This window comes from Cryptotermes secundus, unplaced genomic scaffold (assembly GCF_002891405.2).
Source record: "Cryptotermes secundus unplaced genomic scaffold, Csec_1.0 scaffold62, whole genome shotgun sequence".
NCBI classification, from domain to species: Eukaryota; Metazoa; Arthropoda; class Insecta; order Blattodea; family Kalotermitidae; genus Cryptotermes; species Cryptotermes secundus.
The window spans coordinates 2478372-2501433 of NW_019727786.1; the positions used below are offsets into that span (position 1 = coordinate 2478372).

At 39.0% G+C, this 23062-nt stretch overlaps 1 protein-coding gene across 5 annotated transcripts in view; it reads right to left on the minus strand.

The window, feature by feature from the left end:
- The window catches only part of LOC111864920 (dedicator of cytokinesis protein 1), a 105571-nt gene that overhangs the window by 70851 nt on the left and 11658 nt on the right, over nt 1-23062 (minus strand). For all 5 annotated transcript variants that reach the window (XM_033751625.1, XM_023852539.2, XM_023852536.2 and 2 more), the window contains exons 7-14: nt 22606-22841; nt 21901-22030; nt 18365-18571; nt 15446-15721; nt 12636-12804; nt 8618-8805; nt 5599-5699; nt 3021-3161 (exon numbers count right to left, since the gene is read on the minus strand). In XM_033751625.1, the coding sequence (XP_033607516.1) occupies nt 3021-3161; nt 5599-5699; nt 8618-8805; nt 12636-12804; nt 15446-15721; nt 18365-18571; nt 21901-22030; nt 22606-22841 (1448 nt within the window). The remainder of the gene's footprint in view (nt 1-3020; nt 3162-5598; nt 5700-8617; nt 8806-12635; nt 12805-15445; nt 15722-18364; nt 18572-21900; nt 22031-22605; nt 22842-23062) is intronic.

Genomic DNA, 23062 nt, shown 5'->3' on the forward strand with positions numbered 1-23062 from the left:
GTATGGTGAAATAATTCTACTTTTTCCTTTAAGAAAAAACCATTGTGAATAATAGGCAGATCCAGCCTTTGCTTTAGTTAAGTAAACATAAGCTATTTCCTGAACATGGAATGAAACTGAACGTTTTGCATGTAGCATTATTTTTCAAAAAGCAATATTTCAAAACAATTAGGTGCTTGTTATTCAAGAGTATTGTAAAAGTATTTCATGGCCAAATGAATTCTGGGGCAGTACCCTTGAGAAACACTGACACAGAGGACACCATTTTTCTAAATTTAGATACATGTAACTATCATGTTAGATTATCAGAACACGTGATGCAAATTACACTGAGGATAAACTGAACTACAGAATTTTATTGACACACAGGGAATGACTGTTATGGTGTAAACTAACTATGGTGAAGACCCAATTTAAGGTCTATCTGGAGGACAAGCTTTTTAAACCTATCTCAAATGGGGGTTTGAAGGGGAAGGAGCCTAAAATGACTTGAACTTAGTTAAATCAATAATAAGGCACTAAACGTTGTTCCTTTAATAAGCTAAGTTTTTTCATTTCTCAAAATATGGCCCACAGCTGAACAGAAGCTTTCCACTGAATTATGTCACTTAATGATGATGGGGTCAGCACATAACACTTCAAAATTTCACGTAACATAGTTGGACACTTTCCACCCTTCTGAATAATTTTCACTTTCTCATTTATTGCTTATTCTTTCTTTTCAATACAGTGGCCATATAAAAGTAAAGCTACCCCTGTACCAGGCCGTGAAGGCCCATAGGGTTGTGAGACGTTGAGGGTCCCACATTATCTAGACAATCTGCTCAAAGATGGCGGTAAGGTTGTCAGCCTTACGCACTGGCCACACTTTACTCCCCAGGAAAATTATTTAATTAATTTCTGGTACTCATTTCTGTTAGAGGCTGAGTGAACCCCAGGGCCATAGTGTAGCTGGAAGGATTAGATCAAATGAAAAAAATCCAATGACCTCATCAGGACTTGCACCTGTCACCTTCCGGCTTGTAGCATAGCCCCTCAACCAGCTACGCTACCGCGTGCCCCCACAGTGGCCATATATTATTTCAAAATCAATTTAAAAAATTATGAAATACAAACATAACACAAGAAAGAACAAGCAGTAACAGCTTTCAATTGAAACCAAGAAGGAACAAAGATTGGGCAGAAAGAGAAATACTGCACTGTATACCACGCAAATGAAGATGTAGAACTGTGCAAGGGTGGTCATATACATGCTGGAAAATGAAAAAAATTCCCTTCAACACTAAAATGGGACCTGAAACATGTATGGGAATCACATTTTCATATATAAAATGCAGGAAAACCCTTAAACCAAAGAAAATGACAAAATTACATACATGGAGTTTAGGGTGGGACCATAAAAAGTGTACTTTAAATTCAGGAAACATAAAATGTGGCTCCATTAAATCGGGGTTTCACTGTATACAAAGTAGGTTCTTTTTGACAAGCTGACAGCTACTATACTGTACTAAAATTGAAATTTACTTACAACGTTCACAAAAGCCTCCCACTAGATCCTATACTCAGCTAGTTCAATGTAGTTCATACTCTCATACCTGTTCCTAATGATCCCCTTTAGTATTAGCATCCCACACTCTTCTAAGTTGCTTTTTTCTTTTCAGGTTATTTAAAGGTAAAGGTAAAGTTGTCTCCATGCTTAACTAATTAAGCACTACACCATAAAGGCATATAGGGGAGTGAATGAATAGGCCAATGTTTTCTTGACCTCAGCACTAGTTGGAGGTGAGTGGTCAGCTTCACGCCCTGGTCGCTTTACCCCCGGGGAAAGAACACCCAGTATCTATTGGATAGGAGGCTTGATGGACCCCAGAACCAGTCTGGAAGACATAAACAAAACAAACTCCGTGGTTTTGGTCCACAAGCACACTATACCGACTGAGCGACTGCCGCTTGTTGATGTTAGTACCAACTTTAGCATATAGAGGATGTCGCGTGGTCAGCACAATGAATCCCCAAGGCCGTTAATTTCGGTTTTCTAGACCAGAGCCTCTATTTCCTTGAAACAGCTCCTCAATTATCCTCACAAGACTGACTGGACCCTGTTCCAGACCCACCACTCAGAAAGTCTGGTTGCGCCGGAACCTCTGGATCTGTAGCCAGGAACTCTGACCAGCAGACCACAGACATGAAGAGAAAATTCTTGCCCTTAATGGAACTCAAACTCTGACCCCTTGGTCATCCACCACAGAATCAGTCGCTATACCAACTGCACTATCCCAGCTCCCCTTTTGGGTTATGATCCAAATTAAAATTTTATATTTATATATACAGTAGAACTTGGTTATAACGTCATCAAAGGGACCTAAAAATAGTGTCGTTATAAACGAATGTCGCTGTAACCGAAATGGGCACTTCCACAGTAGCCTTATGTTAGTCACGTAAAAATCTACCAAAAACCGAGTTAAAATGTTGCATTTTTTAGTGAAATACGTAGTTAAGTACAGACTAACGTAACATTAACGTGGAATTGCCCAAATGTGTAATATCAAAGACATATTACAGCGCTTTTCACTGACAATACACACCGCACTAATACTGTATATTAAAGGTAGGCCTACTCATCAAATTACAGTAGATTACATCAATTGTTGTGCCTTACTGTACCTAGATATGAGTACAGTAATCAGTTATCTTCATCTGTTTCCTGTTACTTGCCCACTTTCTAAATTACGTTCAATGTCCATATCAGAGAAATTCAGGAATGAAAATGACGTTACATACGAGGTTGATGCATTTGTGCATGTCATACTAAGCAAGGTATAAAAACAGTTGCTTTATGAGGAATTAGTTCATACCCCATTGAATATTTGACGCAATAGGCAAGGTGTCGCAGAAACCGATGTTGCTATAACCAAGTTTTACTGTATATATATTCGTCATCTCCCATGCATGCTGCATTATAATATGAGTATCTGTAAACCCTGATTATACTTAGCTAATCTTCTTAACACAACACTCACTCTGAGAAGAGCTGCCTTGACCGTACAATGAAGCGAATGCAATACTGCAGGGACTTCATGGTCTTCAGCATAAGGTCCTTATTCTGGCTGTCAGTACAGTTGGCATTGTCTATATGATACTTCAAAACCACAATCAGTTTGCTACAAAACAAAACATCAAGTTAGTTACCAACTGATTCTGTAAAGGAAAGTGACAATGGCTGGATATTACACCACTAATTATTTTGGATACTTCTGGTATTTCAATTATATTCAATATACACAAAATTTCATAAAATGGCTCTTCTATCATCTTCAAGTGAATGGCTGTCATTGTACTGACAGTATTTTATCAATATTAATAGCACCAACTGGTTGTTGCATTTGAACACTAACAGTTAAATTCAATGAATGAATCATCTCCCCGGTGCTGGGTAAGAGAGTTAGAAGATGACCAGTAAATATGAGTGATGATTTTTTATGGTATGCCTCAAATTGTATTGAATTTGAAGACCTCATGCAGTAGCTGTGACCTTAGTCAAGCACCAAAGATTAAACTTAAGGATACTAAGATAAGCTCCTTTAATTTATTTCACCAAAATATTAGAGGTCTACAACATAAAATTGATGAACTGATTTGTATGTTAATTAGTCATGACTTAAGCCCACATGTAATTTGTATAACTGAACATTACTTAACTGAACAGAAACCTTTATTGATCAAACCAGAAAATTATTGTTTAACCTCTCAATTCTCACGATCGTTAAGTAATGGTGGAGGTGTTTGTATATATTGTAAATTGGATATGGACTGTGATCCAATTGATATAATACAATATTGCATGGAAAAGGTGATTGAGGCCTATGCAGTCTGACAAAATATTGGTAATAATTATTTTATAATACTATGTATTTACAGATCTCCTTGTGGAAATGTAGAGGAATTTATTAAGCAATTTGAACTAATACTGAAATCTGTTTACAAGCCTAAAGTTTAATTAATAATATGTGGATACTTTAATGTAAATTTTTTAGAGAATTCAAGTAAATCTCTTCAGCTTATTTCACTATTTCAGATGTACAACCTGTTTCGAGTTGTCAAATTTCCAACTAGGATTACAACTGATACCAGTATTGCTACTGATAGTATATTTTTGGATTACAGCAGATTAAATACTTTACAGGTGTACTCAGTAATCAATGGGCTTTCAGATCATGACTGTTGGTAATGTTATGAACAGCCAAAGGAATGAGAGTGGATTAGTTAAAAGAAGAGTTATATCTGAGCTCTGGCATCATAACTTTTAGTGAGTTGTTGAGTAGGGAAACCTGGGAAACTGTTTTAAGTAATTTTGATGTTAACAAAAGTGTTAATCTATTTTTTAATATCTTTTTACTGATTTTTGAAACATGTTTTCCAGCGAAATTTGTCAAAAATAATGTGTACTCTAACCAGTGGATCATAATAATATTCATCATATAAACACACTAGACAGATTGGAAAGCTACATGTGTCAACAGTGAGAGTATCTTCAATCCACAGAGGCGTGTTACATTCATCCATTATGGTTTATAATAATCTTCCTCAAAATATACAAAGGATGAGTGATAATGTGAAGATTTTTAAACGCACACTGAAAAGATTCCTCACAACAAATGCTTTTTGTTCAATAGATGAATATATTTCTGCTAAGCATGTATAACATTTAATAACTAAATTCCTTTGACACAATTGTGTTTCTGCAATCAAGTCTTATTTTGACGAGTTCAATATCCAGTCCAATTCGGACAACGGATCAGTGAATTTACGAATTATGTACAAATGTAAGCTGTGGAGTCCACTGAAATACATACTCTACACAGAGCACTGGATGAGTTCACATATCTTTTGGGAGTGGTCAGGACTACCTTCATGCCCACACTGAATACTTTCTGGTTGATAATAAACCTTCTGAGTTACTACTTCAAACAATGCACTGTTGGCTTTCATACCTATTCAGTTCACTCACAATACATTTTTGAAAATGTTCAACTCTTTTTAAGTATCCCTATATTGTAAGACTCTTATCCTCCACAAAATTAAATGTAAGGCTGGTATCATTCTTAAATTCATTTTTCTACAGGGTAAAAGTAAAAAGTAAAGCTAACCCTGTACCAGGCCATGAAGGCCCATAGGGTTGTGAGACGTTGAGGGTCCCACATTATCTATACAATCGGCTCAAAGATGGCGGTAAGGTTGTCAGCCTTACACGCTGGCCACGCTTTACTCCCCAGGAAAATTATTATTTAATTCTTGGTACTCATTTCTGTTAGAGGCTGAGTAAACCCCAAGGCCTAGTGCAGCTGGATTAGGTCAACAGAAAAAAATCCAATGACCTCATTGGGATTTGAACCCGCGAAGATCTTTCAATATTTAATTTTCTTTATTGTCCATTACTGTTCATTTGGATTCCCCCTCCACCTCCTGTTCCCAAGTTTTTTAACTAGTTTCACATCTTAAACCACTGAAATTATACTAATTCATTCATTCATGTTTGGTAAATCTAATTCTACTCCAATGAAATTAACTTTAGGCTTGTTCTGCAGCAGGCAAACTTACTTATAAGCAAGTGTTGCACTGAAGCTCTCCTGTATGTAGAGGTCCAAAACTGGCTGAAAATGTTGGTACTTTCTGTCCGACACCAGTCCAATTATATAAAGCTGAAAGCAAGCATATACATGCACATCACATTCGTTCCTGCCTGCTATTCAATAACAAATTACCTGCCAAAATTCACACATTTCTTCCAATAAAGCATCCATAGAAAACAACTGAAACATCAAGCATAAAAAAACATCAATCCAGCTGAATGGACTTTCATGAAATGTAATACTGAGGCTGTTAATCCAATTCAATGTTGGCCCACAGCAGGCAATCTGCATCATCACCAGGGCTAAAATTCAAAGTTATAATTAACAAATTGTATTATTACAGAGAGTTATTCAAAGTCCTATGGCAAAATTTCATGGGGCTGTTGAGGAGACAATTTTAAGCAGAAAATATATATAAACAGTTGCCTGATCCACTACCATTTAGAGCTACAGAAAATCAAATTTACAGTCTGTATTATTTTTTGTATGTTCTCATAATGAAGCCTTCATAATGTGACAAGCTCATACTGTATTCGCTTGTGGCTCATACTGCTGTATTTCTGATGGCAAAGGAGTGACAACAGAGAACAAAATGACATTATTAATTAATGTGGAGTATAGCAGCATGCAGTCATGTAATGCTTTTCTGATGGAAATGCTACATCTGTATCGAGGAAATATCGGGATCAATATCCAGAGTGAAGTAAACCCACCATTGCTTGTTATGAATACATTTTCCAAGAGACTTTATGTCCTTGTTTGGTAAAAACATTTTTCCTGAGCTCTGTGATACCAAACATGTAATGTAATTTGTGTGTGTGTGTGTGTGGGAGAGAGAGAGAGAGAGAGAGAGAGAGATATTGGATGGCATAAAATCGAGGAAATGAACATTTATAGAGCAACTGTAGTTAGTTAGTTATTGGAGAGGGTGGGTTTCCCCATGCACTTAGACCAGTATTGGTCCATTGTGCTTCTCTCTATGATATTCTACCAGTCTCTATACCCTACCGATATTGGTGCGTACCATCAGTCCCGACCGAGCAAGCGAGTTCGGCCTCCACTGGCTTGGCGGTATCTATAGTGCTTCCCCCATCTATCAGAGGTGTTAGAGACTACTGTTGGGCGGGAAATGTCCTTGAATTTGGCTCAGTGACCTCCTTTGGAGATATATGAGGTTCTTTTACGTGCTGTAAAGCTACGACACGGGACACACGGCTTAAAGTCCCTCCCGGAGGACTTGTTCCCTGAATTTTTCCGCCCTTAAAAATTCGACGACCTACGCTGGGTTAGAACCCGCGTACCACGAGTCATGAGGTGGGAATGTTATCTCTAGACTACGGAGGCTGCTTATATAGCTACTGTAACTAAATACACTAAATTCATACTGTATTACACGAAAAATGTTCCGTAGTTCAATGTTCTGCAATAAAAATGTAATCTGGTTCATGTCTTTCACACCTACAGTAAAATAAGCTGTTACTGCTGCTACAGGTTCACTTTCTGCTGAACCCTGTAACACCTCATTCTCAATACTACTGAAGGCAGCTATCATGATATCATTGACATCAAACACAAAGTATTTCCTCACAGTGTAAGATGCCCTTCGGTGCTGACAAAAATGTTGCTGAAGGTTCACTCTTTCCACCATCATCTTCCTCCCCCCCCATCCTCCTCCTGAGACACATCAAATGTAAACTTTTCATCCTACCCACTATGGTATGGTGCAACCTAAACACTCCAGATATGAAGGCCAGCTGTGAATATAATGAATAAGCAGAGACAACCAGCAAGAGATGGTACACCAAGTTGGGCTTTGGACAGCGCCCTAACAGCTCCTTGCCATAAGAACTGTTACGCTGGGTCTTGGACTTCAGATAGATTCTCTGGAATAACTAAGAAGCTAAAAACAGATATGAGATTTGGAATTGTGAATGTTGAAAGAATAGGATGGAAGGTATAAAATGGATTCATCTTGCTCAGGACAGGGATCAGTAACAAATTCCTCTGAAAATTATAATGAACATTCACATTTGTTCTGTCTGCACCATACATGTTATAGAATCTGTATCTTAATATGATACACCTGCTTTCAGCTGCCTCTGGTCATCTTTAATATGCTAAGTTCTGTTATATCTTCAACATCACTGCTCTGATTTAAATTGAATACACACTTCTGGCAATAGTTCACAGATGTGGTATGTGTGACAGTGATGATTTCATAATGAAACACATCTTTCCTTACTAGCATCCATTTGGGCTAGAATGTCGATTTATTCTAGAACAGAGCACCCTTTCCCTTTCTTTGGTTCCTGTATGTTGAAAAACAAATCACAACTATGCATTAAAACAAAACTGTTCCCTAGTTTATTTTGTAGTAGATTCATGAAACAACCCTAACAAAGTGACTTAATAAGCATGTGGTATTTGTGATCACTTATAATAACCAGAAAATAAAGTAAGATTTAATCAGTGGTACATCTACAAACAGCACTAGCACAGTGATTAATAAGTACATGAAACTTGCATCACAAGTTGTCATGGAAATGGTAGGAAACATGGCTGTGCTCTACTAGTGCAACCTTGAAGCCATAGAAAGGTTAGCGTACATAAAGACAATAGAGGAGATGGGAAATTGTAACAGAATATCAATGTTTATTTTCCTGATTTCCAATTGAAAGTACTTAAAACGGTGGCAACAGGATAATTAATGGCAAATTTGAACATAAAATCATGGAACTGGCAGAGAACACAAATGCAAATTCCAAGAAAATTTAATATTATTCATTTGGAAGTCCTGGCACGACCAATAAAAAATGTGTAGAATCAAGGAAAATGTATATTCAAGAAACGTAAAAACCAGCTTTCACTGCATTACACCTAGGAAAGGAATTTTCTTGCAACTGATGAGGCCTGTAAAGATCTTAAATCATACTGTACATTTATTTTCATTGTACTATAGAGGTGGGATGACACATCCATTTACTCACAAGGCACTCGAAGACCATGTTGTCGTACAGATCTGAGTCTGAATTTTGCATTAGAATGTTGAACAGTGCATCCAATACATCCTGCAGGAACTTTACTACTTCTTCACCATCCACCGTCATCAATGCTGCAAGACTGTCTTTAAGAACTTCAGGATGGCTAATCCAGTTCAGCAGCCCAAGCAAGTCAACTATAAAGATCAAGAACAAACAAGCAAGTGCATGACATGGCCTATGCCTCAAGTATGGCGTTTCAACATCCTGGTATCTGCAGGAATGGGACGGTCTTCCATTTCGGTCCCAGTAACAGGATTAGGCAGAGTATTAACTCCTTAAGTAGCAGCAGAACCCCAATATTTTTACCACTACTACAATAGCTCATAACTGACATGATCCTAAGCCAGTTCAATCTACATCCAATCTCACTAGGATCCCTCTTAGCCACTAAAGGCGGCATTGAAAACCCCTACTCACTGCATAACACAGCAGTATTCAAATGATCCTGCAGCAGACATTTCTTGTGACTTTTTTTCATTTGTATGCATTTTATACATTACTAAAGAGACTTTTATGAAACCTTCAGATGTTATAAAAGGTCTAAAGTTTCATGCAGCATAATTATTTTTATAAAATCCTGTTTGCAGTTATAAATTGTATTTGCATGGCAGATCTTCAAACAGTCCACAAAACACAAACTATTCCAGAGTCCTTACACCAAAATAAAGTTTCCTTTCTTCTTCCATTTGTCTGTGCACCTTTTGGTAGGCTTTGCCAACTTCTCAGATGGTGGTATCCTTTCTACAAAATGTCTTGCAATCAGTCTATCAATGGATGTCTTCAACAATCTTCTAGGGTTATGAAGTTAAAAAGAAATACGGCCCTTTTTATGTTTTTTTTTTTTTGTAAAGTACAAATGCATTACATATCATATATTCAGCAGCCTCTTGAACAGTTCTGGGCATTATTTTCTGCCTTCTTTCATCTCGATTTCCTATGGCTGTAGCTTTTGATCTTTCAGATCACCTCCCAAATAGGATTTGAAGTTCTCATAACAGTTATTATGAAGAGTTCTATGTTCTAGGATACAACGATGTGTAGTATGTGGAAAATGAACCACTGTTTCAGAGGAACATATCACCAACATCTGCAGAAAAAGCCAAGCAAGAAACCAGCATGAAGCAGTGCCTGCTTGTGACTTGTGTCATGCTGGTTTCTTGCTTGGTTGATTCTTCAAACCCTGATGATGGTGACAACTTCTTCTAAAACTTCAGCTGATTGTCAACGGACTATACAGTGTTATATCCCAGAAGACAGACTTCTTCATAAACGCTCTCTCATTTAAACTGTATTTATGTATATCTTTTGGTTTGTATATTTATGTATGTTTGAAAACTGCCACCACAGTATCAGTGTGAAACATGGAAATAATGACACAAACTTCCTGTCCATCTGCTTCACTACATCACGCCTTGAGCCAAAATAGCAACATGTTCACCCTGTCTCAATTTTGCCTCTTTTACAACCAAAGGTTCTTCCTGTTTAGTTGCAGTGTTCCAGCTATAAATCTAAACCATTTTTCTTTATCAGCAGGCAGAGATCTGGAGAAATGTAGAAACTATTCATCCATAATCATCCCTAAGCTCCAACTTCATCACTGCTCATGGAATGTAAAAACAATGAAAGTGCAAAAAACATAACCTTATTACTGTCAATATCCTTTCCATTGACAACACAAGATCATGGTTTTAGTTAATCCTTCTGTGTCTGCAAGAATTCTCCAGAATAACAGTTTATAACTATAGTTTCCATGACAAAAAGAAACTGTGGTTCTGAGTCCGCAAGCAAACTATACCAACCGAGCAACTCCTGCTTGTCAGTGAAGTTCATGTCTACTTTAGCATATAGAGGGTGTCATGTGGGCAGCGTAATGAATCCCCATGGCCGTTAATCTAGGTTTTCTAGACCGTAGCTGCTATTTCCTAGAAATAGCTCCTCAATTATCCTCATGAGGCTGAGTGGACACGGTTCAGACCCACTATTTCTCAGAAAATCTGGTAGTGGAGGGAATTGAACCCAGACCTCTAGATCTGTAGCCAGAAACTGTGACCACCAGACCACAGAGGTGGTTGTATCCATGACAAAATAATCAAATCTAGCTTTAAAGTCAGAGATGCATTTCAGACATTAAGGTACCACTGTTTTCAGATAAATTAATTTATGTGGAGAGTAAGAATCATCAACTGTTTTCCACTACCTGTCACTGATGCTCCAATATAGGCCTCTTTGCTCTTGCATGACACATTATTTCTTCTTCAATTTTCCCTCTCTCTCCAAGTTAATCACAGAAGAAATACAAGATTCAGATTCATAAACATCTCCAATTCCTCTCATCAAGAAAGATTACTAATTCCATTTGACTTGTGAAGGATGATGCAGGATTGATGATACAGCAATCCCTGAATATATGATCAGGTCTATATGAGCATGCTAGTCAGTTCACCAAGACCAGAGTCAAGTATGACTATCAACACAACCACCTCTACTTGCTGAATAAGCCAGCCATAGGGGAACAAGCATCAACCTGCGACACTCCATCTTAGTCCAGAACATCAGTATCCTCTCCACCAAATCCTAACACTTGGACCTCATCATTGTGGAAGCCCAGAGATGAAGCCCCATTCCAATATGAACAGGGATGATGGTTTTTAGCTCAGCGAGTCACAGTAGTCTCTTCTCTGCTTCCTGAAGGAACACAGAAAATCTTCTGCAATATGCATATGTGCTCTGTAGGGGAAGTTTCAAAAAAAAAAAGGCCTCTGTTATGTAGGATCTGAGATTCTCACAGCAGTGATCATGAAGAGTTATATCTTCTGAGACATAATGCCATGTAATCCATTTACTTGCCACCTGCTTCATGATGGTTTCATGCTTGGCTTACTCTTCAACCTTGAAGACAAGTGATAACATATTCCTTCAAAACACTGGTTGACTTGCAATGGACTATACAGCATTACATCCCAGAGGTCACAACTTTTCATGACCTTTATGGGACCCCTTGAAACTGCTCTTCCTTCCTTTCCTTCTTTGCTCCTTATCATTACATTTTACATTGAACATGTTAATGCGCGTTTGATCCTATATACCCTTTCACGGGGCTGGCCTACAACCATCCCTTTCCCCACTACAGCTAGTGATACACAGATGCATCAGAGTTTCATGTAACTGCTCTTCTGCAGGCACCCGTGGACTGACATACAAACTCTTTTCCTTCTTATCATTCCTTTTTTCCACTAATGATGCAGAGATGCACTTACAGTCAACATACTGCCCAATCATGACACACAAAGACTGACCTTCCTTTTCCGTTTTCTAGCCAGTGCACAGATGCACCAGTGACCAGCACACTGCTCAATTTGTGCTACCCTGATGACAGACACTCCTTCCTTACTTTCATTTTCTTATCATTTTTTGGATGCTAATGATGTATCAATGCACTTGTGTTTGGTAAGACTGAGGACTTTCCTCCTTTCCCTTCCTCCTCTTTATCCTCCTTTCCAGTTAGTGTTGCACAGATACACCAGAGTTCACTGCAATTGCCTTTTGCAGAACTCCATGGAATTAATTACTGTGAATTCCACATGGTTGCTTGATATTCCTCATGAAACCATGTAACACACTATCTTCTTTCTCCCTTGCAATTCCTATTTGATTAAGTATTCTCACCTGCTTTCCTCATAAAAATATTATCTTGTCTCTCTTCCTGTCAAATGTACAGTCCCACCCTATTATTGCTCACCATCTCACACTGGACTGTTATTATCCTGGGTCCTTTCCTTCTTTCCCTATATCTGTACCCTGCTTTTCCCATTTGGCTTAATCTTCTACCCTGAAGTTGGAGCCAATGGGTACTTCTGAAACACTGGTAACTTTCTACCAGATTACACTGTATCACATCCCGGAAGACAGTAATCCTTTAAGTAATAACAAAGTTTACATAGCACTCAAAATAAAATAATGTTACCATCTTGTGTCAGCTTAGTTGAACACACATTGGTATGAATAGTAAAGCTGTCTTTGCTACTCAGACTTATTCCCCCAAGCTGGGGTTTCTGCCCCTCAGTCAATTCTTGTCGCATTGAAGGAAGGCTCAGATAACCCAAATCATTGTCTTCAAACTTCTTGTGATCAATCTGAAACAATATTTCACTTGTAAATGTAAATGGAGATACAGCGCCTATATAATTAAGCCAGTGAATTCGAAACTAGCAATAAGACACCTTCCAACTAAATTTTGACACTGGTACAGTTTTAAATTTTTACAGTATTTAAAACTTTATTTTTATCCATAAGGGCTGGTTGAGTACACTCTGATCACGTAGCACAAGTCACACCAGTTTCAAATCTGTACCTCACAGATGAACAGTCATAATCTATATATATATATATATAAGAATTATGTCATTGTCAGCACAACAAATACAGACCATTGGTTTACCTAACTCATTTATTTAATCATTGTTTTCGGCTCTCTCATTTTCCAAATACTTGGAAAGAAGCAAAAGTAATAACTTTACCTAAACCTGGTAAAGACCCAAAATTCTTGCAAAATTTATGTCTGATCAGCCTTCTGTCCACAACAGGAAAACTATTAAAAAAAGTAATTTTGAAATTACTACAAAAACATATTGAAGAAAGAGGCCTGCTCAACGCAAACCAGTTTGGTTTTTGTGCATGTCACAGCATGACACTGCTATGTATGAGGCTGGCAGACCATGTGACCCTTAATTTCAACAACAAAATGTCTACGGCCGCGGTGTTCTTGGACATCGAAAAAGCCTTTGATACCACGTGGCACTCAGGCTTGCTGTGTAAGTTACCAAAATTGAAATTCTCAAACAGTTTGACGAAACTTATTGGGTCCTTTCTTTCTCCACGTAAATTCAGGGTTTCGGTTGAAGACGAAATGTCAACCCCAAGGGAAATGCAAGCAGGGGTGCCACAAGGTTCAGTCCTTTCCCCTACCCTTTTCAATTTGTACCCCCCAAACACATGGTGTTCACATGGCCCTCTTTGTGGACGACACCTGTCTTATGTGACAGATCACAAGCAGGGTTTTATTGTTAGAAAACTCCAGCGTGGTCTCAGCTTAATGGAGACCTGGTGTGAACACTGGAATATTAAAATTAATGAAGAGAGGGAGCCCCAAATGAACAGGACAATAACTTTCATATAAGAAAAAAAAATCTTGTCATGAGCCCCAGCCAGGGCTCAACACAAAGACAGACAGACTGATGGACCATCAGTTGCAATGTGACTTGGACAACCTGATCAGCCTAGCACGGGAGCTGCAGCTGAAAGATGCCAGCTGGCAAGGATGTCAGCACCACCATAGAAGCCGTAACCAAGCAATGACTAGTGAAGACTATAACAAACTGAGAAGACTAGTGTGCCACATATACATGGTGAAGCCATAAAATTTTAATTATCACCCAGAAGAAACAGAGATAAAGGTGCAAGAAATTGTATGTGAGTTAGTTCTTCTCTACATATGTCAACTGCAAGGCCACACATTTTCCCCAACCATGCATTAGCTGCTGGATACCTTGATCATAGTATGTCTCATTTTGACTGTTTAGGAAGTCCTCCACAGCAGAAAGGACATCATCGTCATCTTCGAATTGCTTATCACTTATCACAAAGTGGCTTCTTTAGTCGTGGAAAGAGGTCGCTTGGTGCCAGGTCTGGCGAATATGGTGGATGGGGGAGAATTTCATATCCCAAACTGGCAGCAAGTGTCGTAGCATGAACTGGTGCACTGTCATGAAGAAGTAGCACACCTTTTCTCAGCATTCTGTGTTGCTTTTTCTGGATTTCCTCCCATAATTTTCTCAGAAGGTTCCAGTAGTACTTGCCAGTGGTGGTGAAGTCCTTTTGTGCGTAGTTGGTCATGACACCCTGCCAATCCCAGAACACACTCAACATCACCTTTCCTGATGACGGCTGGGATTTGGCCTTCTTTGGTGGCAGCAAGTCTGCATGTTTCCACTGCCTGCTCATTTCCTTTGTTTCAGGGTCATAATGATAGACCCAACATCATCAATCATGATCAGGTAGTTGAAAAATTCCACCTTTTCGTCTTGACAAAACTGCAAAAGTTTCTTTGCCAAATCCATCCGTTGCTGTTTTGAACTGGTGTCAACAATCGTGGCACCCAACATGCAGTGACCTTTCTCATGTGTAACTTGTCATGGATGATGTTGAAAACTGACCCATGGCTAATTTGGACCTCATGAACAATAGCTTCAATAGTTATTCACCTACTGGATAGGATCAAAGCTTCCACCTGTGCCACAATTCCCGGTTCCTCAGTGAAAGACGGTCGTCCACTTCGGGGTTCAACTTTGAGGTTTGTCTGTCCACAATGAAAGCGCCTCTTCCACCTGACCACCGTCTCATATGAAGGTACACCTTCCTGAAACACAGCAGTCATCTGGTCGTGGATCTCCTTGGCAGACTTCCCTTGCAAATGCAGGAACCGTATCACAGTTCAAGCCTCCACTTTCTCAACTGATGTTGCCATTTTGCTCCTGCCCCTTCTGGTGGCTCCCTCTTTCCACTTGGCACGGGAAATTTTATTGTTTGGCAAGCTCAGGAAACAGGCTATCTCCTATATAGAACGATATTTTTGAATTATGATTTTCTCATGGTGATAATTAAGACATTTTGACTTCCCATCGTAATAGGTGTTCAATAAATCAAACAATTCAAACCCCACGTCTAGACACTAAACTGTGAGAATGTAAACGAGCATCTGTATGAAGTTCCACATACCTTATACACTAGAAGTTCATGCTCTTTGTCTGGTAGTGTGGTCCCATTTTCCTGCATCAGTTTTACATATGACATAGCAAATGGTTTTTCAGTCTTGTCTTTGGTTTCATTTGAAGATCTGTGTTTAAACATAAATTTTAAATGGCTTCCTTTAAACTCCTCAATGGGCACAGCAACCTTGAATATCTCAAACCAGCGAGGTTTGTCCTCATGATAATAAATGACAGACCTGTACTCATTTATCATTTCAACTCCACCACCCAATGTAATCACACCCTGTAACATAAGTACACTGTCCCAGCTGAAAAGAGAATTATAGCAAAGCAACAGGGAATCCTGAATTTCATTTAGGGAGTTCTTTTGAAAAAATATCAACAATAAAACTCTTTCATTACAAATGTGTATTGTAAGTTAAAGAGATCCAAAGATGGATATACAACATGTCATAAAAAATACAAAGCATAGAATACATACATAGTTATTACACAACTAGACAGTACAGTGAATATAACAATAATAAAAGTTATCTATTGAGATATTCATTCACAGTATAAAACGTATGAGTGTTCAAGAAATGCCTTAATACAACCTTAAACTTTTTAAAAATTATTATATGTGTTCTTGATCTCTATGGGCAATTTATTAAATATTTTTATAACCGCATAATAAACTCCTTTTCGATAAACAGTTAAATTAGCTTGAGGTAGATACAAATCTTGTCTTTGTCTAGTATCAATAGTATGAGAATCAATGTTTGATGGAAAAAGAACTTTATTTTGCAATACAAATATTAACACCAAAAATATATATTGTAATGCAAATGATAAAACATTTTACTCTTTAAATATGTTTCTACACAAAACTCTATTGCCATATCCCAACATCGCTCTGATATCCTTTCTTTCTGGAGAAGAAAAATAGCAGAACTATTAAATTTAAACTTATATAAATCTTGATTATTCCATTGCCAAATCTTTCTTCCTAACAACACTGTGTCTGAAAAAAGACTCATTTTATGTTATTCTACATTATTTCCAGTAGAGGAAGGCATCTGAACCACTAAATGAAATACCTGTTTAAATACAGCCCTGTAACAAAGAGTAAACTTCTGGGGATAAAGATATATGTACATTCTGAATCCAAGGTGACATACAGCAACAAAGAGAGAGATGCAAATATTTAAAATTTCAGTCCATACTGGACAAGTTGGAATTTACATGAAACCTGAAATTTGAGCTCAAAAAAAGCTGAATATTCTAATTACACATTTTTATTGCATTTAAGAGCACTTAAGTTCTTTAATAAAATTCAAATGAAAACTGACACTTTGAGATATCAGCTACTGAAGGCTTTCACTCCAAATATATGGCAATGAAACATTAAAAAAATCCATGGATTCATCAAAGTTTCACTGCACTGCTTTCCTATTGGTCACAAAGTATCATGATGATGCATAAGCCTTTTTGAGAAACAAATAGTTGCTAAGATACTAAAGAAATTCCCCACTTATCATGGGACCCAAAGTTCCTTACCACGTTCACAAGAGACCATCACTGGATCCTCTCCTCAGCCAGATGAAGTCAACATCATCAAACCATGTTTTTTTTTTTAATTCCATTTTAATATTATCCTCCTACCTCTCTCCCATGTGATCTCTACCTTTCATATGTTCAAATTAAAATGCTGTATGCATTTTCTATCTCTTCATTGCATCCTACATGTCATGCCCATCTAATCTTCCCTGATTTGATTATCGTAATAGTATCTGAATAATTTTTACATACAAATTATGGATTCTCTCATTATGCAATTTCCTCAAGCCTCCTTTACTTTCCCCACAATCATAAACTAAGATCAGATATGTTAAAGATGGAACTAAATGTCTTGCCTGGAATGATAAAAACATGTACTGATATAGAAAGGAAGTCACAGTGCTTTTCAGCCTTGACAGACTCAGGGATAACATGAAAACACCAAGTCAGAATAAATAATAAGGTATTTACTACAGGATTCTGACGATGGTGTATAACACTTAGGGATATTGGGTTTTCAGACTTTATCCATCATCCTGGTTTTAAGATAACTAAGAAAAAAAACACGACCTTTCGGAAACTGGATCTGTTTCCGTCTTCAGGTGAGGGAAAACACCTATTCTGTTGTGTCCAGTGATTGAGGCTACTCTTTCTAAGGGACCCAACAGAATAGGTGTTTTTCCTTCACCTGAGGACGGAAACAGATCCAGTTTCCGAAACGTCATGTTTTTTTTTCTTAGTTATCTTAAAACCAGGACGATGGATAAGTCCGAAAACCCAACATCTCTAAATAATAAGGTATGACAGGAAAATAACTAATACTCAATCATCAAGCAATACATGATCAGTAATCTACACATGGTAATTATTCGCCATCATCATCAAGATGAACTTCACAAGGATGAGGATTAATAACATGTTACATCTCCATTAAAATCTTCAATCCATCTTGCCACAGGTCTTCACACATTATTTATTCCTTGTGAATCGTTCTTTAGAATATAATTTTCTTCCCTCCTTTCAACACATCTCCACAGTTAATTTCTATAATCTGAAATTCTGTCTGTAAATTTAATAATCTGTAATTCCTCTCTAATACATTCACTTCTCTTCTGATCTTAAAATATAAAATCTGTTACTAATCTCAGAAAACTTCAGCAACTTGTCCAAAGTTAAAAGTTATATGAAAGCACAAGCCTTACAGTTTTATTCAAATACCCTCCACAGTTTTCTTTTTTAAGATTCTTTTATTGTGTCATTTTATTGCATAACCCTGTTCTTGTACTTTAAACATACCTGCTACCCTAAATAATTAAATGAATTTACTTGTTACTTTATTACTGTAAATGATGACAATAACTAACACACAGGTGACAGTCATGCTTACCGGAATGCTTTGCCCCTTTTCATTACAAACTCTGACAGTAACTTCAACATTTCTGTCAGTTGATTTGCTTCCTTTAGAGAACTCGCCACTCACGAGAGTAAGGTACAGATCATTGCGCACATCTCCTGGCAGTATCACTTCTGGAAAACCCATCTTTCGTGCTATTGTCACATTGCCCAGTACTAAATGTGGGTTTTCTTCTCGAACCTGTAAAAAATTAATTAATGTAATTAAGTCATCACACAGTTAACATATTTAGAGTGAATGGTTTTGGGGTTAAATCACATGTCATCCTTCTTCCTCAAATGGTTTTGTTATACTTTAAGTTTCAATGTAGTTAAGCAAAGAAAATAATTTTGAAAGATTTAGCATGCTTTTTAGCTTAAGAACATTATGTAATTCTCTCAAAGCAGTTTGCATGCACCCACATAGGAGAAAATGTGAAAATTATATAAAACTAACAAATACTCGTAAAAGAATCAAACACAGAGTGGACAATGGCAGTAGCTAATTCCTGCAGGGATTCCTTGATGGGCTGGGTCCCTCTTTTCACCTGCAAGTGGAAAGCTGCTTCGAGGTGGCAGTCAGCAAAGCAGTTCTCAAGTGCCTCAGTAAACTCTTCATACATTGCTCCCACAGGGATGCCAGCTCATTCAAGATGGCAATCAGGTACGTAGCTTTCTTGCTGGTCATCCAGTGGCTGTGCTCCACCATGGTCTCGAACTGCTGTCAGAACATGGCCCATGGTATCAATCCATCAAACTTAGGTGGCTGTGCCATGCCTACACCATTTCCTGCTCTCCCACAAGATCCGCACTCAGCGTTGGTTTTGACTTCTGCTAGCTGCATTTTGAACTCATGTTGTGTGGCTTCTATCTTGAAGTAGAACTCTTCATGGAAGTCCTCCTTTGTGTCTGCACTCACCATGGAGGCATCAGGTCCACTTATCAAGGAACGTCCATTAACTCCACCTGCATTTTTTCCAATCTCTAAGCTCAGTTCCTTGCAGAGATTCTAGGTGCACTGGTTGAAAGATTCCACCTGACTTTTGATAGTTTCCTCCAATTTGGATAAAATGGAGCTTATTGCAGTCTCCATCTTTTCCTGGCTTGTCCTTACTGGGGCTTTAATTTCTTCTTGACTGGCCTCAATTTTGGTTCATATCCCTTCTTGATGCGCCTCCATCCTTTCTTGATAGGCCCTCATTGCTTCTTTGATGATGTTCACGGTGGTGTCCATTTTGGCCTCCACACTTTGCGAAATGGCCCCCATATATTCTTGAATGCCCTCTATCTATCTTGATTTTCATCTTTTCTTCATTGGCTTTCATTCTTTCTTGGCTGGTCTCTGTCTTGGCTTCCAGCTAATGGTTAATGGCTAAGAGATGTTCCAAGTCTGCCATGATTATCCATCACATGGGTTCCAATCCAATGCTGCACAATACAATTCTATCCCACTTCTGACACCAGCTGTCACATGTTAGTAACTGGACAAGGGGTTTGGATTGATAATTGGATTTATTGGATGCTTGTTAACTCATGACTACAAATATCCATAATAGTTCCACTAATGTACACACTCTAAATCACAATTAAAGTGCACACACAGTCTGCTGTTAGTTCATTAGTCGCTGCTAGGTAACTGCTGCTAACAATGCAACTCAAGACTCCTAACCACTGACTTCAACCTCAGACCGAGTGTCAACTCACTCGCTTGTCAATTTGGTCATTATATAATCACTGCACAAAAACAGGTCCTGAAGCTAGATGCAGCAAAGACAGCCAGCTGGAGTATCAGTAGACCTGAAGAATGTAAGGGCTGGACACCAGTGGGAACACAGTTCCCAAGAACCAATGCCACAAGACTGAACAACCCATATGCAGCCCTCTCTGAGGAGAGTGTCAACAGAAACATGACTAGGACTGCCTAAGGGGGCCAACAAGGACTCATGAGTATGAGTAAATGCTGACAAGAACAAGGTGCTGGAATCATTACCCTCATTCCACACTCAATGTGTTGGTCAAGAGGAGCAACAACAACCTAAACGCCAAGGGCTTCACTGGGGACAAACCATGTCTCATGACCACTGACATCAAACCATCCATGACCATCACCAGACCTGAAATCAGTGCAGGACTGCCCAAGAGAAAGCTAAGTCAGCTGCAGATATTTCAGACAGCATCATGGGGGGACCTTCTTATCTTGAAGGATGTGCTGGTACAGCAGACTCTGCAGCAAAATGTGCTATGATTCAGTTCTCGATTGCAAAGGTCACAGGAAAATTCATCCTGAGGTTAGCTGGATCTCCTGCCAACTTACAACCTGATGCTGAATCTGAAGCAGTGTGTGTGATGTGATTGGGTATATAAGTGTCATTATGGGTCCCTGGACACTAACACGATCATTTTTCTATATGATAGCCAGCAATGACATAGTATTGGCTGGGTTTGGGACAGTCATCACTGCATGGCTGGTGGGCCCCCTAGAGGCAGGAAACAGCCTAATGGGACCAAGTTCAAAGGCTACACATCTATAAGGTGAGTGCAGGGCAAGGACATTGGTTCAAGTTCCAAGAGAGGTACCTGTCAGAACAGCTGAACATCACCAGGGGCAGAAGCACAACAATGGCACTGAATTTTCTAGATGACCCCATCCTGAGGCATAAACTCACTGTCAGCAATTGAATGACAGTCAGCCTGAAGGCACAAGTTAGCATTGCTGCTGTCATACGATGTTGGACCTGTGCCACACTGAGGATGTAGCAGCTGGATGACAATAACAAAAGTCCAGTTCTACAGGAAATTCAGGCCAGACAGCATCCCCAGTAGAAGAGCATCATTGACCACAGTCCCAGACACAAAAGTTACTAAGCTCAATGGAATTCCCTGACAATGAGACATGGCATGCTAGAGCACCACAGGGGGTCAGCAGATGGACAGGTCCAAGACTGCCAAAACAGTACTTCCCCTGAGCAAGGTGAAGGAAGTAGCAAGAAAGTCCCATGGATGATCTCCGGGAGGACTTCAAGGTGTCAACAAAAGTCTGAACAAGGTTAGACAGTGGTACTACTGGGTACGCAACAGGGGTGAGAGCAGGTGCCAATGTGACAAGTGTGTGGCATCCCTAGGCCCCAGAATAATGGCAGGGCACTGTTCAAGAAGATCACCATCTCCAGTGACATGATGGCAGCCCAAAAACCAGTGCCTAGCCGAATCTGTAGATTCCAGGAAGGAAAACAAATAAAGCTGTCCAACCCAACAGAGACCAGAGGAAAGTTACATACACTGCAGCCATCCTGAAGAGATGAACCTGGATGTAGTCTACATGATCCAGCAGTATCCCACAGCAATGATGATGGTGATGGGCTTGGAAAGACTTGCACCATATCAAAGGGTTGCTCAAGGCAAGAAGACATCAAGATCAGAAGTGGTTACAACACTGATGAGATAATAACTGCTCCAAATAATAAGCTTCACCATACTGTAACTGTATTACTGATTCAGCATGATCTTACCCAACATCTGAATAAAACAAACCTGCTTCAGGTCACCATGCAGCAGTTTCAGGCTCGTCCACAGTCCCTGCCCTTTGTGCTCTTTCTGAGGTAGCTCCTTCAAGGTGAGTATCCTCCTTAATGTACCATCCAGATTATCTCTCTCACAACATCTGAAATGCATATGATACATATTATAAACACTTACCACTGCATGCAGATCTTCTTGAGTCAAAGCAACATTCAAAAAGGTAGCTTCTCATGGTGTTTACACTTCATAAGAAAGGTATAAAGCACAGAGCTTTGGGAAAGCCCAATGCCTTTGCTAAGATAAAAGAAACTTGGGGGGGGGNGCTAACATGACAGAAATCAGTACTGGGAATCTTCCTGGGGTGTAAAGGGCAGCTGGCATATAAGGCTGACATCCTTACCATTATCTGTGAGCCGACTGTCTAGACAAAGTGTGGGAGTCTCGACATCTCACAACCCCATGGGCCTTCATGGCCCTGTTACAGGGATAGCTCTTTATGTTTAGAAGTGAATCACTAAAGTGCATAGCTACTAACACATAGCTCTTTCTAGCCTCATCCTATAACCTAAAGCATCTAGAGGAAGGTAAGGATTGTATGTTCTGTTCAAAATTTACTGTTTGCATCTATGTGAAAAGACCAAACAGCTGCTTAATACAACATCACTCCATTCTAGGTGAAGACATTTACAACAAATTTAATACTGAAGGATATATTACTGCAAGAAAGGAATAAAATGATGCTCCTCTTCATTCCCTTCTATCTTGCCAGTGATATATAAAGTTACATCCATTGCTGCAACACCAAAAGGACGCCTCATGCCCTCAGCATGCACCTTCTTTGGAACGTGTGAACTCCGTCGATGGTCAGGATCTCGAACCTCCATGGCACCTACTCTCACTACATAGCAAACCAGATACACCTTCTCACGACTTAAATCCCGGCTGCCCAAATCCTGGCAAAAAAAAAAATATATATTATTAATCATAGTTGGTTCAGGTACTATGCTAAAAGCTGAGAGGTGGCAGGTTCAATTTGGATGAGGTCACTGGATTCTTCAAGTGACCTAATCCTTCCAGCCACACTATGGTCTTGGGACTGACTCAACCTCTAACAGAAATGAGTACCTGGAATCTTCCTGGGGGTTAAGATCAGCTAGTGCATAAAGCTGACAAC